Raw genomic sequence first — 17,667 nt, forward strand, 5'->3', positions numbered from 1 at the left:
GTGTCTCCAGCTATAGCCTCGGGCTGACCAAAGCCTTGTGAGTGGATTTGGTAAACAGAAACTGAAAGAAGCCCGTCATATATATATGTGTGTGTGTGTGTGTGTGTGTGTGTGTGTGTGTGTGTGTGTGTGTGTGTGTGTGTGTTTGTCTGTGTGTGTGTGTGTGTGTTTGTTTTTGTGTGTCTGTGTTTGTCCCCCACCATCGTTTGACAACCGATGTTGGTGTATTTATGTCCCCGTAACTACCGGTTCGGCAAAAGAGACCGATAGAATAAGTACTAGGCTTACAACGAATTAGTACTGGGGTCGATTTGTTTGATTAAAGGCAGTGCTCCAGCATGACCGCAGTCAAATGACTGAAACAAATAAAAGAATAAAAAGAAAAGAATAGAATATGAACATATTTATATATATAGCCTGGATCACCTGGATTGGGCAGATTGTCTGGTGCTGAGTCAGCTCCCCTGGCCACAGTATTTGCTCCATTCCCCTCATACTCTTGCCATAGGGATTGAAGAAATTCAGGCAAATATCTCAGCACTCCATGCATGCAATGAACCTGGTTAACAGAATGGGACAGGTACAAACTGTATATTCAAAGCTGTTCACCAATAGATAGGTTGGTGCATTAATCACAAAACCAAGCAGTTATTTCCCAAGGTATTTTGTCTGACTCTTTAACAATTCTGCCAAACCACTACCAATAGCATCAATATAATCTGAATTACTACATAAATCAGTATTGGAGAAATACAGAATAAAAGTGTGTTACCTGAGAGTATCATGAGTCACCAGTGACCCATAACCAGCCTCAATGATAGCATTTGCCAGCCCTTGACTTAATAATGATTTCATTTCTAGCAACATCTGCTGAGAGCACTCCTGCAAAAGATATGCATCATCATCATCATCATCAAACTTTTAACATGATTCTATATTAGTATGGGTTAGATAGGCTTGCCATACAAAGACCTGCCCACCACAACAGTCAATACAATAAATTATTGGCCAGTTCATATTTTTCACTTGCTATAAAGGATAAAAGACCCCCTTCAGTCATGAATGACCATGTGATTGCCTAGAAAGTTACCCTCCGAGGTCTAAGCCAGGGCAAGGTTGTTTATGGAAGACCAGCAGTCAGCCATGCATACCAGCTCCCCCTCCCCAAGCTACTGATGTCTTTCCCAAAGGCTGATACATCTTGGCATCAGTGACGTCACAACTCATTTCTACAACTGAGTGAATAGGTGCAACATGAAATAAAGTGTCTTGCTCAATAACAATACATAGTCTGATCCAGGAATTGAACTTACTAGTGCATGGTAGTGAGCCCAACACTCTAACCACTGAGCCATGCACCTTCACTTGCTTTAGCTTCTTTATATTTCATCATAAAAATAAAACTGTTTTCATGCTACACGATCTAACTTCAAACAAAGGAAGGCTAGATGGATTTAGAAGGGAAGGTTATAATTTTGAATTTTAATCCAAGGAAGAGAGGCATGCTCATAATACTTACATGCATTTTCATTCCTGTTAGTGATGAGGAAGGACCTAAATCCAAAAATCTTCAGCAAAATGACAGAGGTAAATTGTAATTATTTCTTTTGATGAGACATGACCAAATTTGACAGAACTTCTGTTTGGATCAACTCCAGTTTATTACTGGAACTAATTTTATTATTCTCATAACTTTGGAAAACAAAGTCACACAAGAGGTTCAGGGAGGAAGGAACATAGAATATTTACCTTGCGTTGAAGTCCATGTGAAGGATAAGACAGGTACTTTAATGTAAACTGAGGCCCCATACAGGAAACCACAGCTTGACTTCTCTCAGGGCTGAGGTTGATTTCTGAGTCTATGATATGAGCAAACTTTTGACAGATATTTTCTTGGATCTGTAGAGACAGAAAGTGAGAGATAATAACACATAATAAGGGTGGGTAAGTAGGCAGTACAATCTGCTGCATGGTCAGTTCATCAGTGGCTAAACTGAACAAAAGGTGCTTCAAAGGTCTCAGTCATTGCCTGCATGAGGTCCAACACTCGAAAGGAGTTCATCCACTTTGCCTCCATGAGGCCCAATGCTCAAAAATCCTTTTTATGTGCCACCAATATGGATGCCAGTTATGTGACGCCAGCATCAGCCACGACTGGGATTTCACTTGGCTTGACAGGTCTTCTCAAGCATAGCATATCGCCAAAGGTCTTGGTCACTAGTCATTGCCTCTGTGTGGCCCAAAGTTCGAAGATCATGCTTCACCACCTTGTTCCAGGTCTTCCTGAATCTTCCTCTACTACAGGTTCCCTTCACAGTTAGAGATCAGCACTTCTTCACACAGCTGTCCTCATTCATATGCATCACATGATCATACCAGCACAGTCATCTCTCTTGCGTACCACATCTGATGCCTCTTAAGCTTAACTTTTCTCTCAAGATGCTTACACTCTGTCAAACATGCACACTGACATTGCACATCCAGCAAAGCATAGTGGCTTCATTTCTTTCAAGCCTACACACGTCCTCGGCTGTCACAGCCCATGTTTCACTGCCATGTAGCATAGCCGTTTGCACACAGGCATCATACAATCTGCTTTTCACTCTGAGAGAGAGACCCTTTGTTACCAGTAGAGGTAGGAGCTCTCTGAACTTTGCCCAGCCTAATCTTATTCTCACAGCTACACTCTTGCAGCATCCACCTCCACTACTAACTTGGTAATCTAGATAACAGAAGCTATCTACTACCTCTAGCTTACCCCACCTGGCAGTTGATGGAGTCTATTTTTTGTACATTTTCAGTGTACATTTTTGTACATTTTATTGTACCTCTTCATCTTCCACATACAAAAGCTATTTTCCTTGTTAACCTTCCTATCATATTGCTGCACCTTTTATGTGTCCAAAACTTACACTGGGTGCATCTTATGTTGTTTCTACCTACACCTTTTCTACAGATTGAACAGGGCCATCTACATGAAGGGATTTGTGATCTGTCTGCCTTTCTACTTACTAAGACTTTGGGTTTTGCTATGTTAACTCTAAGTTACTTCGATTCTAGACCTTGCTTCCATGTGTGGAATTTCTTTAGTTCTGGTAATGATTCACCTATATATATATATATATATATATATACACACACACACACATATATATATATTCAATTTTTCACTCTTATTATTTAAATCTATATATACATGCATGCATGCATGTGTGCATGCACACACACACACGCACACTCACACACACATGCAATCCAGATACATTTTTTTCTCTCCTCATTCTTTTTTGTAGGAGAGTGTAAGCTCAAAATGTCAGACATCTTCCGTTTTTTTCTGAGCATCAAATTAATGCATCTTGTTTGTTGTTCTCTCACCTGTCTCTTTCGGCATAATTTTGAACCACCATATACATACATACATACATACATACATCAGGCAGTGGCTCTCATGGTTTCTGATCTTAATTGATTGGAAGTGTTATCATGTACATTGTTTTGTCTTGGTATAAAAGATGGGCTACAGCAAATATTCTGCTCAATACCACACATTTGCTTGTCAGTTGTTTGACCTTAACCAGTTCAGTATGTCCCTTGGTGGTTGACGATATGTACATCTCTGATCACGAGCAGAAGTAGTGGGGGAGCATCATAGCCATGTGTTGAGAGGAATTCTTTGGGGTTTGAATAATTCACCTTTGGAAACATGGGTGTTTTGCTCAACATCCTTAAACAAACCTTATTCAGGGACCTTTTGAACGGAATGGGCTACTCGACCTGAAGAAAATTCTAACTGGGCCCCACAAGCGAGGTCATGTGCTGTTTATCTTGATATGAGATCACCATGTCGTGCACATATGGTTGTGATGCATGTGCCTGGTGTACCCTTATCAGACGGGTAGTCATGATGGGTATATTGGGTTTTGTATATTTTACCCCAGTGTCACTTTGATGGCATGCACTGCTCTCATACATACATACACATGCACACACACACACACACACACACACACACACACACACACACACACACATATTCGATGGACTTCCACACAGTTTCTTTCTACCATATTCACTCACAAAGCATTGGTTGACCCAGGACTATAGTAGAAGACACTTGTTCAAGGTGCAACACATGTGGTTCCAAAGTGAGCTTCTTAACCACCCAGCCATGTCTGCACCTGATGTGTATTCAATTCAAGCAAATCCTTCATCATATCATCCTTTCTGACACTAATTTTGTGATCCTTGGTTGGTTGGAAGTAAACAATTTCCTGTATCAAAAGTCAATGAACAATTCCATATAAGTAGGGAAAATAACTTTTATTTTAAGTTTTTAAAAAAAAACATCACCCCAACTGAAGAAATCTAACACCACTTTTGACCCAAATTATGCAAAATTTTTGTGAGGTTCATAATGCCTACTCAAGTTCTTACCAAACTTGGTGTGCTGATTTAATGCAATGCAGAAGCAGTATATCTCAAGTTTCAGCTTTCAAGTTTAAGTAGTTTAGGAGTTATAGAGTTTTTAATTTGTTACTACTTAGGCCCTATTTTAGGAAATATCCTCTTCTTCTCCTTTTTATTTTGGTGACACTAAAAACCTTGACTATATTAACTGTTTTTCAGAATAGTAGGCTTAACCAACTAGAGTATCTAAAATAATGTCTCATAAGAGAAGTGCTTGTGTCACTCAAAGAATCAAAAAAATTTGGATGAAGAATCTCATACAATTTCAAGATTCACATAGGAAAAGAAGACCTGTTACTCTAGAAGAGTATTCTTTGGAAAACAACTGCAGGATACCAATGAAACTTCAAATTGTCGGTCGCTACCTGTTCCTTGGAGGTACCATCAAAGGAAGGAAAGAAAGAACAAAGGAAATTTCAAAAGAAGTAACTTTTTTGTGGCAAAAGAAATTAAATTTCCCGTATTTATCAACTCAAAATGTACAAGCAAAAGTAGAAAAAGTGCTGAATACCTATGATAAATGTGTAAAACAAGGAAAATACAATTCATTGAAAGGAATTTTTGACATCACAAAGGAAAATGGTGAATGACTGTGCAGTGAGAATAGAAGGTTATGTCATCTTCAAATTGAAAGCAAGGGACAGGTTGGATATGCAACTGGAAAGGCAGCCAGTTCCAAAACTATCCATCCATCCAAAAGAAGGAAAGTGTCCTTAATACCAACTTCAACCAGAGCAACTCCAGTGTCATCATCAACGTCTAAAGCAGAGACTGAAAGTGAATATCAAGAGTCTGAAAAATCAGATGAAGTATCCACACAAACAAGGAGGAAGTGTAGCAAAACTGGAACTGCAACCGAGTTAGTAATATCTTCCAAGCTCTCAACCCAAAAAGCAGCAACAGTTTGTCGACAATTATCTCAAGATGGAATCAATGTCAAGACTCCTTACCAATTTGGTTTTCAGATCGACTATCAAAGAAGTTGTTAAACTAAAAAACGAAAATGAAGAAAACACTACATTTATAAAGCTAGTCATTGCATTTTGATGGTAAACAAATTGATGACCAAGAATACCAAATGTTAGTTTTAAAAAATAAACAGAAAGAAGTTAAGTTAGAAGCATTCCAATTACCAAAGGGAAAAGCCGATACTGTTGTGAAAGGAATAACAGCTGTTTTAGATTAATACAATTTATGGAACTGTGTAAAGATGATTGTCGCTGATACAACTGGTGTGAACACTGGGAAAAGAAATGGCAATCTGTTTGCTCAAAAGAGTTTGAAAAAACCGCAATTTATTGGTTGTCAGCATCATATCCTTGATAGAGTTCTTCATGTTGTAATGGATAACAAACTTGGAGAGAAAAAAGTCATCTTCTAATATTAAATATTCATCACAGAGCTTCTAAGTAATTACAAGAAACTCCAGGCTAATTTCAAAAATGGTGAGGAAAAAAATACTGAATCAGCAGGATGGCAAGATGACATGAAATTTTTATTTCATTTGACCAGAGTTTTTTGTTTCTATGAAGAAACCAGAAAATTTCTTACTGTAAAGTTTAAAAAAATACCCAACTTAAGTAATGCAAGATGGAATTCTCAAGCAATACTAGCTCTTTTGATATTTATTCTTCTACCAGAGAAAAGAGTTTTGCTTCTCAATGTTTGTTGATTCATCTCTTACAGCTGGGCAGATTTTTGGCTTACTGACCAAATGTTCAATGCACATGATTATCAGAAGTTATGTGGTAGCCTGCAAGTTCATAAAAAAGCATTGAAATCTGAAAAAAATTTTTGGAGTCGAGAGCCATCAAAACTGGAAAATTCCAGAACAAATCAGAATGCAGAATGGGTAATCAAGTGCCTTCAAGATTTTTATGAAGTTTGTAAAAAGAAGGAGAAACTACAGCTTCGATTTATCTTATCTAACAAAACATATTAATTCTTTGTTATGTTTAAAAATCTGCAAACATTCAGCACCCTTTTTCTCATACAGTTATTTAAAATTGGAATTAAACCTATAACGTTAAAAGTATGTATTTATGTATTATTTTTAATTTTGTATATTATCGAATAGCCTAGTTATGAACCTTTGCATAGAGCAATTTCAATTCAGTAATCTTCAAAATGTATAAATATACTTTTATTCCACATCTCTCTTTTGTTTACAAAGATTTAGGCAGCGAAAATACTGAAGTGTGAATCTAGTGCCACCGAGTGATTATAATTTTAAAAGCCCATAACTCCGAAACTACTTCAACTAGAAAGCTGAATTTTCAGATATACTATTTCTGGATTGCATTGAATCAGCACACCAAGTTTCGTAAAAACTTGAGCAGGCGTTATGAACCCCCTAGAATTTTGCCTGATTTCGATCAAAAGTAGTGATCGATTTCCTAAGTTGGGGGTGACGTTTTTTTGAACAAAGCAAAATAAATGTTAGTTTCCTAACTTTTATGAAATTATACATCGAATTATAGTATAGTATAGCATAGGTTGTGAAAAAGTCATAACCCTAATATGTGTGTGTTACGGAGATGCACTTGCATAGCAAGCGACCTGATCTGAGATCGTGTGCTGGAACGAAAACAATTGCAGCGTGGAAGGTGTTTATAAGCCATTTGAGAAACACACAAAAACCATTAGATTCACTTCAACATTTAGATTTAATTTGCCAAACTATTTTCGTCACTTTGAGGTCTCAAAACGACAAAAATATTTCGGCAAATTAAATCTAAATGCTGAAGTGAATCTAACGGTTTTTGTGTGTTTCTTAAATGGCTTATAAACACCTTCCACGCTGCAATTGTTTATATATATATATATATATATATATAAGCAATGTTAATTCTCTAAATGAAGTATTAACAGTAACTGCACGATAAAGTGTAGTATATTGCCACTTAAGTGTGGCTGACCCCTAGGGGTGGATGTTACTGTTGCTTTTAGCCCCAGGAGGACATCTCCTCCAGCTGGCTTATCGACACACGAGTGTGTCCTGTTTGCCAAGGGAGTTATCCCTCTCACCTCGACCAGCAGCACGAACGTATCCGGATTTCAGGGTTATTTCCCTTCGTCGGCGTTCGACAGCTGATGACCTTGGTGAGAGAGACAAATCTGGCAAACCTTATATCTTCTTTTCCAGTGACATTCTTCACTGATATTGAAAAGGTGAAAACAAGCAATGTTAATTCTCTAAATGAAGTATTAACAGTAACTGCACGATAAAGTGTAGTATATTGCCACTTAAGTGTGGCTGACCCCTAGGGGTGGATGTTACTGTTGCTTTTAGCCCCAGGAGGACATCTCCTCCAGCTGGCTTATCGACACACGACTGTGTCCTGTTTGCCAAGGGAGTTATCCCTCTCACCTCGACCAGCAGCACGAACGTATCCGGATTTCAGGGTTATTTCCCTTCGTCGGCGTTCGACAGCTGATGACCTTGGTGAGAGAGACAAATCTGGCAAACCTTATATCTTCTTTTCCAGTGACATTCTTCACTGATATTGAACCCTGAAATCCGGATACGTTCGTGCTGCTGGTCGAGGTGAGAGGGATAACTCCCTTGGCAAACAGGACACAGTCGTGTGTCGATAAGCCAGCTGGAGGAGATGTCCTCCTGGGGCTAAAAGCAACAGTAACATCCACCCCTAGGGGTCAGCCACACTTAAGTGGCAATATACTACACTTTATCGTGCAGTTACTGTTAATACGTCATTTAGAGAATTAACATTGCTTGTTTTCACCTTTTCAATATCAGTGAAGAATGTCACTGGAAAAGAAGATATAAGGTTTGCCAGATTTGTCTCTCTCACCAAGGTCATCAGCTGTCGAACGCCGACGAAGGGAAATAACCCTGAAATCCGGATACGTTCGTGCTGCTGGTCGAGGTGAGAGGGATAACTCCCTTGGCAAACAGGACACAGTCGTGTGTCGATAAGCCAGCTGGAGGAGATGTCCTCCTGGGGCTAAAAGCAACAGTAACATCCACCCCTAGGGGTCAGCCACACTTAAGTGGCAATATACTACACTTTATCGTGCAGTTACTGTTAATACTTCATTTAGAGAATTAACATTGCTTGTTTTCACCTTTTCAATATCAGTGAAGAATGTCACTGGAAAAGAAGATATAAGGTTTGCCAGATTTGTCTCTCTCACCAAGGTCATCAGCTGTCGAACGCCGACGAAGGGAAATAACCCTGAAATCCGGATACGTTCGTGCTGCTGGTCGAGGTGAGAGGAATAACTCCCTTGGCAAACAGGACACAGTCGTGTGTCGATAAGCCAGCTGGAGGAGATGTCCTCCTGGGGCTAAAAGCAACAGTAACATCCACCCCTAGGGGTCAGCCACACTTAAGTGGCAATATACTACACTTTATTGTGCAGTTACTGTTAATACTTCATTTAGAGAATTAACATTGCTTGTTTTCACCTTTTCAATATCAGTGAAGAATGTCACTGGAAAAGAAGATATAAGGTTTGCCAGATTTGTCTCTCTCACCAAGGTCATCAGCTGTCGAACGCCGACGAAGGGAAATAACCCTGAAATCCGGATACGTTCGTGCTGCTGGTCGAGGTGAGAGGGATAACTCCCTTGGCAAACAGGACACAGTCGTGTGTCGATAAGCCAGCTGGAGGAGATGTCCTCCTGGGGCTAAAAGCAACAGTAACATCCACCCCTAGGGGTCAGCCACACTTAAGTGGCAATATACTACACTTTATATATATATATATATATATATATATATATATATATATATATATATTAGAAATATAATATTTCTAAATCTCTCAGAGAGATTTAAGCAGTAGTGGAGCAATAAAGTTGTAGTATATTGTCAACTTAATGTGACAATCCCAATAAGGGAACACACTACTGCCGTTTAGCCCTAGGAAGCTGGACCGCTTCCTGTCGGCCTTGACACAATTACTGTGTCCTTAAGTTTGCGAGGGGGAGACAAGCTCCTCCACCCAGCCTAGCCAGCATTCAGGGACTCAGAAACATGTCCCTGAATGCTGGCTAGGCTGGGTGGAGGAGCTTGTCTCCCCCTCGCAAACTTAAGGACACAGTAATTGTGTCATGGCTGACAGGAAGCGGTCCAGCTTCCTAGGGCTAAACGGCAGTAGTGTGTTCCCTTATTGGGATTGTCACATTAAGTTGACAATATACTACAACTTTATATATATATATATATATATAGATATGCAGGGCAGGGAATCGTCAATTAGTAATAAAATTAATAATTTTGCCGGGTAGCTCAGTATGAAAAAACCTTCTTCGGTACCCGGCAAAATTGTTGATTATTAATTTTATTACTAATTGACGATTCCCTGCCCTGCATATCTATATTTTAATAATAACTCTAAGGTGGATAGTTTAACCACAGGAATTCGTACGAGTCTCTTTCCTGTGCGGGACTATTTCTGATACACACTGAATTGAAATTCATTAGGGCGAGGGATTTTGAACTTACTGGCCGATAAATTTCTTAACGTCTTCCTCACGTGGTATTGATGTTCACATGGTCAAAATTAACGTGAGTTATTTAGACATTAACAAATTTATTAGAATATTTAGCTGAAGATCAGAATAGAGTATTTTACTCTTAACTGTGAAACAATTGTACTAAATTAACTAAAGGCAAGTGTTTTTTACTCTTCTCTACTGTTTTTTGTTCTGTGTGTATCAAAAATATCGCTATCAATCTGGAGTAATAATTTGTAGTTTTGAAATCAGTAGTTCTTTGACTGCTATTTCTGAATTCTCAGTATGTTGGAGAAGCAGGTTACTGTCAATCCCTATATATTTATGATTATATATATATATATATATATATATATATATATATATATATATATACATATATATATATATATATATATATATATATACATATATATATACATATATATATACATATATATATACATATATATATATATATATACATATATATATACATATATATATACATATATATATACATATATATATACATATATATATACATATATATATACATATATATATACATATATATATATATATATATATATATATATATATATATATATATATACATATATATATACATATATATATACATATATATATACATATATATATATATATATATATATATACATATATATATACATATATATATACATATATATATATATACATATATATATACATATATATATACATATATATATATATATATATATATATATATATATATATATATATATATATACATATATATATACATATATATATACATATATATATACATATATATATACATATATATATATATATATATATATATATATATATATATACACACACACAATGGGCTTCTTTCGGTTTCCATCTACCAAATCTACTCACAACAGATGAGATACGACGACAGAAAAGACATCCAGCCATAGAAAATTTGCTTAAACAAATTCCATCTGACACCCTTATCTTTCATAAGTCTATAGCTGTCACCATACATACCATTTTCCACCGTATGACCCAAAGTAATTCATTTGGATTTAGTTGTTTCCCTTGGCTGTCTTAAAAATTAATCATTAAGTGAATGATTTTCTTTTCACTAGGAATTATATATAAAATTGTTTTTGATCATTATATTATATACAAAAGCCTCCACTTAACTGAATGCCTCAGGCCTACAGCAACAATCATCAATTAGTACATCATCGGTTCATCATCTCGTAGTTACCTACCCTCCAGTCTATATTAGAAACAGACAGAAGATTATAAATTTGAAGGAAGAGGGTCATCTTTTAGTTGCTTTTCTCACTTGACAGTGGCCATGCTGGGACAACGCCTTGAAGTATTTTTAGTTGAATGAACCAACCCTAGTACTTAATTTTTGTCAAGCCTGGTACTTATTCTACTGGTCACTTTTGCTGAATTGCTAAGTTACAGGGATGTAAACATACCAACACCGGTTGTCAAGCAGTGGTGGGGGCACATAAAATACACCATTTTGAGCGTGGCCGTTGCCAGTACCGCCTGACTGGCCTTCGTGCCGGTGGCACGTAAAAGCACCCACTACACTCTCTGAGTGGTTGGCATTAGGAAGGGCATCCAGCTGTAGAAACTCTGCCAAATCAGATTGGAGCCTGGTGTAGCCATCTGGTTTCACCAGTCCTCAGTCAAATCGTCCAACCCATGCTAGCATGGAAAGCGGACGTTAAACGACGATGATGATGATGATGATGATGATATATATATATATATATATATATATATATATATATATATACGACAGGCTTTTTTCAGTTTCTGGCTACCAAATCCACTCACAAGGCTTTGGTCAGCCTGAAGCTATAGAAGAAGATACTTGCCCAAGGTGCCATACAGTGGAACTGAACCCAGAACCATGTGGTTGGGAAGCAAGCTTCTTTCCACACAATGCCTGTGCCTAAAGTTATTTGATTAAATTATCCCCAGTACTAGACTGGTTCTTCTTTTTCGCCCTTTCAAAGCCTAGCCAGGCTCATGGGCCCGGTTTCTATGGCATATGTGTTCCCCCCAGCTGGACGGGACGCCAGTCCATCGCAGTGTTACTCAAGAAACAATAAGAGAAAGTTGGGGCGAAAGAGTACAGCAGGGGTTGCCACCACCCCCTGCCGCAGTCTCGTGGAGCTTAGGTGTTTTCGCTCAATAAACACTCACAACGCCCAGTCTGGGAATCGAAACCACAATCCTCCGACTGCGAGTGCACTGCCCTAACCACTGGGTCATTGTGCCTCTACCTAGACTGGTACTTTATTTTATTTTATTGACCCCCCAAAAAAATGAAAGCTAAAGTTGATTTCAGTGGGATTTGAACTCAAAACATAAAGGACCAAAAGAAATATTGCATATTTTGTCTGACATATTTATGATTCTGCCAATCCATTACTGTAAATTTTTCCAGCTATAAATACAAGGTCTGAAATTTTATAGCTGGGGCCTAGTCAGTTGCATCGACCCTGAAAGGATGAAAAGCAAAGTTGATCTTGGCAGAATTTGAACTCAGAACATGAAGCCAAAAGAAATGCCACTAAACATTTTATTCAGTGTTCTAACAATTCTGCCAGCTTGCAGCCTTAAATAATAATTCTCTCTGCTTTAGGCACAACACTTGGAATTCTGAGGGGTGGGGGTTAGTCAACTACATCAACCCCAGTGCTCAACTGGCATTTATTTTATCGACTCCAAAAGGATGAAAGGCAACATCAATGCCAGATGAAATGCTGCTAATGATTCTGCAAGCTCACCACCTTACTAATATAATAATAATCCTTTCTATTATAGGCACAAGGCCTAAAATTTTGGGGAGGGGCTGAGTCGATTACACTGACCCCCAGTGTTCAACTGGTACTTATTTTATCAATCCTGAAAGAAGACCTTGGTGGAATTTGAACTCAGAACATAAAGATGGGCGAAATGCTGCTAAGCATTTTTTTCCAGCATGCTGATGATTCTGTAAGCTCACCATCTTAATAATAATAATAATCTGTTCTACTAAAGATACAAGGCCTGAAATTTGGTGGGAGGAGACGAGTTGATTACATTGACCCCAGTGTTTCACTGGTACTTAATTTATTAACCCTGAAAGGATGGAAGGCAAAGTCGAACTCGGCAGAATTTGAACTCAGAACGTAGTGGCAGGCAAAATACCACTAAGCCAGCTCTCTGCTTTATTAATACTACTCCTACTATAACTACTATTAATAATAATGATAATAATAATAATCCTTTCTACTCTCGGCACAAGGCCTGAAATTTTGAGGGAGGTGGCTAGTCAATTACATCAACCCCAGTGCTCAACTTGTACTTATTTTATTGACCCCAAAAGGATGAAACCTTGGTGGAATTTGAACTCAGAACATAAAGCAGGGAGAAATGCCATGAAGCATTTTGCCCAACAATTCTTCCAGCTTACCACTTTAATAGCCAGATACAATACCAGGCAGTGGCTCTCATCACGTCTGATTTTAACTTATTAGAAGTGTTATCATGGACATGTTTTGTCATGGTTAAAAAGATGGGCTACAACAAATATGCTGTTCAATACCACAGATCTGCTTATCAGTTGCTTGATCTTAACCAGTTGAGCATGATCCTTAGTGGCTGACAATATGTGCATCTCTGATCACAAGCAGGAGTAGTGGGGGGGGGGGGGAGCATCATAGCCAGGTGTTGAAAGGAATTCTTTGGGGTTTAAATAATTCACCCCTGGAAACAGGTGTTTCATTCATCATTCTTAAATAACCCTTATTTAGAGACCTTCTGAGCAGAATGAGCTACTTAACCTGGAGGAATTTCTAGCTGGGCCCCACCTACAAGGTCATGCATTGTTTATCTTGATGTGAGATCACCATGTCATGCACATATGGTTGTGATGCATGTGCCTAGTGTACCCTTATCAGACGGGTAGTCATGATGTGTATATTGGGCTTTGTATACTTGTACCCCAGTGTCACTTTGATGGCATGCATTTCTCTCTAACTCAATAATAATAGAAATAATAATAATAATATGCAGTACCAGACAGTGGCTCACATGACTTCTAATTTTAACTGTCTGGAAGTGTTAGCATGTACATTGTTTTGTCTTGGTATAAAAGATGGGCAAATATTCTGTTCAATACCACAGCTCTACTTGATCTTAACCACTTGAGCATGACCCTTAGTGGCTGATGATTTGTGCATCTCTGATCACGAGCAGAAGTAGTTGGGGGAGCATCATAGCCATGTGTTGAGAGGAATTCTTTGGGATTTGGATAATTCACCAGTGGAAGCAAGAGTATTTCATCCAACATCCTTAAACAACCCTTATTCAGGGATGTTTTGAGTGGGATGGGTAACTCAACCTGAAGAAAATTCTAACTGGGCCCTACCTGCAAGGTCATGCGCTGTTTATTTTGATATGAGATCACCAGGTTGTGCATATATGGTTGTGATGCATGTGCCTGGTGTACCTATATCGGACAGGTAGTCATGAAGGGTATTGTATATGAATGGGCTTTGTATATTTTACCCCAGTGTCACTTTGATGGCATGCACTATTCTCTCATTCAATAATAAAGTAGACATCATTGCATTATGGATTAATAATGATATTTATTTCAAATTATTTCCATTCAAACATACATGATATAGATATTAAGGAAACAATACAATTTGTGAGGGGATTTGGGGAATAAAAATGCTCTGAAATGGAGGAAGAAAAAAAAAATCAGGGAGGAAAAAAATGAAAATGTTTGTTTTTTTAAAGACCTTATTGCAACGTTCCATTTTTGTTGCCTTTGTAAAATATATACAAATTTCCATTTTCATGTAAGTAATTGTTTAGATGGTTTAAAGCCATACTTGAGATTTTTGTTGAATTTTTTTTTTGTTTTTGTTTTTCATTGAGTGCAAAGTTTGACTTAAAAATATTTACAAATGATTTTGTGTTTTAACCCTTTAGTATTCAGAAACTTATGTATTCACATTGTTTTGAATTAATCGTGCATTATCTTATAGCTTCAAGGTTTTGATGATGTGATTGTTTATTTTGAGGATGACATTGTAGAGTATGTGTGAGAGACCAGATTTGGCTGGTTTGAACAAAAAGCATGTAGAATATTTGGGCCTGATATGGCTGGTTTAAATGCCAAAGGGTTAAATATTATGGAGTAAAAGCCAATGGTTCCTTTCTTGTAGCCTAATGGCTATAGGCTTGTTCCTTCTCTTGAGAAAGAAAGGAGGTGGATGCAAAAAGAAACTGGGACAAAATGAAAGAAAACCAAAATATTGAGAGAAATGATGCAGTGCAAAATCTGAATTAGTCATGGGTAAAATGGGGCCTGCAGGCTGCATTGCATCCCATAGGACTTTCTGAATGGGATGCCTAATAAAAGTAATGTTTATCACCAATTTGTTAGATACCTAACAAAATTTACCTTGAATTTTTTTTAGTAGTGTAACCCAATTGATGATAAGCCACGACCCATGTAGCCCACTTTTTGAGAAATGTTGCCTATGCCTGATCTAAATGTTGCACAATTTCAACCAAAATTTTTTTAAAATTTTATGGGAAAAGAGAAAAAACAAAGCATCTCCTCAGTTCCTGTTTCCACTCATACAATTTACACTAGGTTTTGTAAAATCTGTTAATGCTGCTTCAACTAAAATGTGTTCAGTTTCAGATACAAATTAAAGTGCTCCAAGCAAAGATGAAATGTAAAAATGAAAAACAAAAAGGAAGGAACAAAAACCAAAAGGATGAAAAAAGGAAATACATAGGTCTACATGAGATGTGCCACACCGCTCTCAAAGTATTAGATAAGCAAAATAAATATTTGATTCCATTTTAACTAAAAAAGTTAATAGATGAAAACAAATGGAAAGTCGTCTGTACATATGTCAGGGATATTTGACATGGTGACATCAAGCTGAATGCAATAAATAGTAAAAGTATATACATAGTTGGTATTTATCAGCATTTTATTCTACTACTATAAGTATTCCAATGTGGACTGTATCCAACCTATAAGAAATATTATTCATTTATCATCCCAATTCAATGGACTGACATTGAGAATAAGTAGCTGAGAAATAATATCCTGGGGATTTAAAAGCATTGGCACATTCATCTTGATGGAAAATTCACGTCTTCAGGTATTAAGGGAATTTACTCCATCATATCAAGGAACTCTGCACAAAGTGGGGTTGGACTGATGTTCAACAAGGTACTACAGGGCATCAAGTCCGACAGTGATCATGTCCTTATAACCGAATTTGAAGGAAACTATTAGAACTGTTGTAGATAGCTACTTGCTTCCAAAACTCCATTGACAAAGAGGATATGGAGGAAAATCTATGTAAAACTTTGTGTCTTACTGGTGCAGCTAATAACATATGACCATCTTTGGTGACTTTAACAACTGAATTGATTTGGAAGACATGTCCTTCTCATTATTTAACCTCACTAAATAGAATGGTGTCCTTTTAGGAACACAACTTCACCTCTCCTACCACAGTTTTAGAAGTGTACAAGTGAACTGTGGACATATGAGGGTTGCACAACTCTAGCCAAGAATAACTAGATTACATCCTCATGAGAAAAAAAAAGTGTCACGAGCGTGATGAACCCAAAAGTTTACTATAGCTTCAACACAATTGGGTCTGATTATAGAATTGTGACAACAAAGTGAGCCTGAGCTACTAAGTCCAGGAGACAACAAGAATGAAGATATCTCCACCAACCTTATTGGCATTGACAAAAAACTGTTGAGTTGAAAAAGGTGCTGAAGTTGATAGGATCCCACCTGAGGTTACTCAAGGACTGCAACAAGAAAGCAGAAGGACACAACCACAACAATGGTCTCTTTCAAACATTATTTTTTTTTTTTCAAGTCCAGATCACTTACCAAGACTGACAACTATCATGGTATCAGGGTAGCCTGCCTTTCCGCAACTGTATATTCAGATAATCTCTAACAAGATAAATGTAGCCATCAGCCCCAAGCTGAGATATAACCAGAATAGTTTCCATGTGAAGCAAACAATATTGCACAGATCCTGGTCCTTTCTGAGAATAATAGAAGAGAATGAAAAACCTATTCACTGTTATCTTGATATTTATCAACTTCAAGAAAACATTTGATTCAATTCATAAGAAGAAATGAATGATGAAGACCCTTGAGGTATAAGGAAAACTACCTCAAATCCTTCAAACCAGCAAGTCCACACACATACACAGCACAGAATGGTGAAATTAAAGTGCTTGAGAAGCAGATTGAGGTTCTACAAAATGACACATGTTATCATTTTGGCTATGCCCTCAACAAGCAATTGGGGCTAATAAGAAACTAGAGTTCATCATAATACCAAGGGGAGCTCAGGAAGATTGGTTTGATGACACTAATTGATTTGGACCTTACCAATGACATCACTTTGATAATGGGAGAAATCACAAATGATCAGATCCTTCTGTCAAGGATATAAACTCAGTGCAACAAAGTCAGGCTACATCATAAGCCACTCAAATTATTGAAGGTACTCCATTCAAGCAGGTTTATGGTTTCAAGTTCTTGGAAGCATTCACAGAAACCTTGGAGAGGGTGGGGGCATCAAAATGCAACGAGGGTTGACTGGAATCTGCTCAGTGTTATAAAGAATATGTAAACCTCCTCCCTCTCCTGA

The 17,667-nt window shown here is 37.6% G+C and overlaps 1 protein-coding gene across 4 annotated transcripts in view; it reads right to left on the reverse strand.

Moving 5' to 3' along the window:
- The window catches only part of LOC106876175 (uncharacterized), a 130,147-nt gene that overhangs the window by 105,928 nt on the left and 6,552 nt on the right, over nt 1-17,667 (reverse strand). For all 4 annotated transcript variants that reach the window (XR_016242472.1, XM_089354558.1, XM_089354555.1 and 1 more), the window contains exons 2-3: nt 1,750-1,899; nt 773-882 (exon numbers count right to left, since the gene is read on the reverse strand). Coding sequence is in view for 3 of the 4 variants with exons in the window: in XM_089354558.1 (XP_089210684.1) it covers nt 773-882; nt 1,750-1,899 (260 nt within the window). In the remaining variant the exon portion in view is untranslated. The remainder of the gene's footprint in view (nt 1-772; nt 883-1,749; nt 1,900-17,667) is intronic.

Source organism: Octopus bimaculoides, chromosome 1 (assembly GCF_046866305.1).
Source record: "Octopus bimaculoides isolate indiv1 chromosome 1, ASM4686630v1, whole genome shotgun sequence".
NCBI classification, from domain to species: Eukaryota; Metazoa; Mollusca; class Cephalopoda; order Octopoda; family Octopodidae; genus Octopus; species Octopus bimaculoides.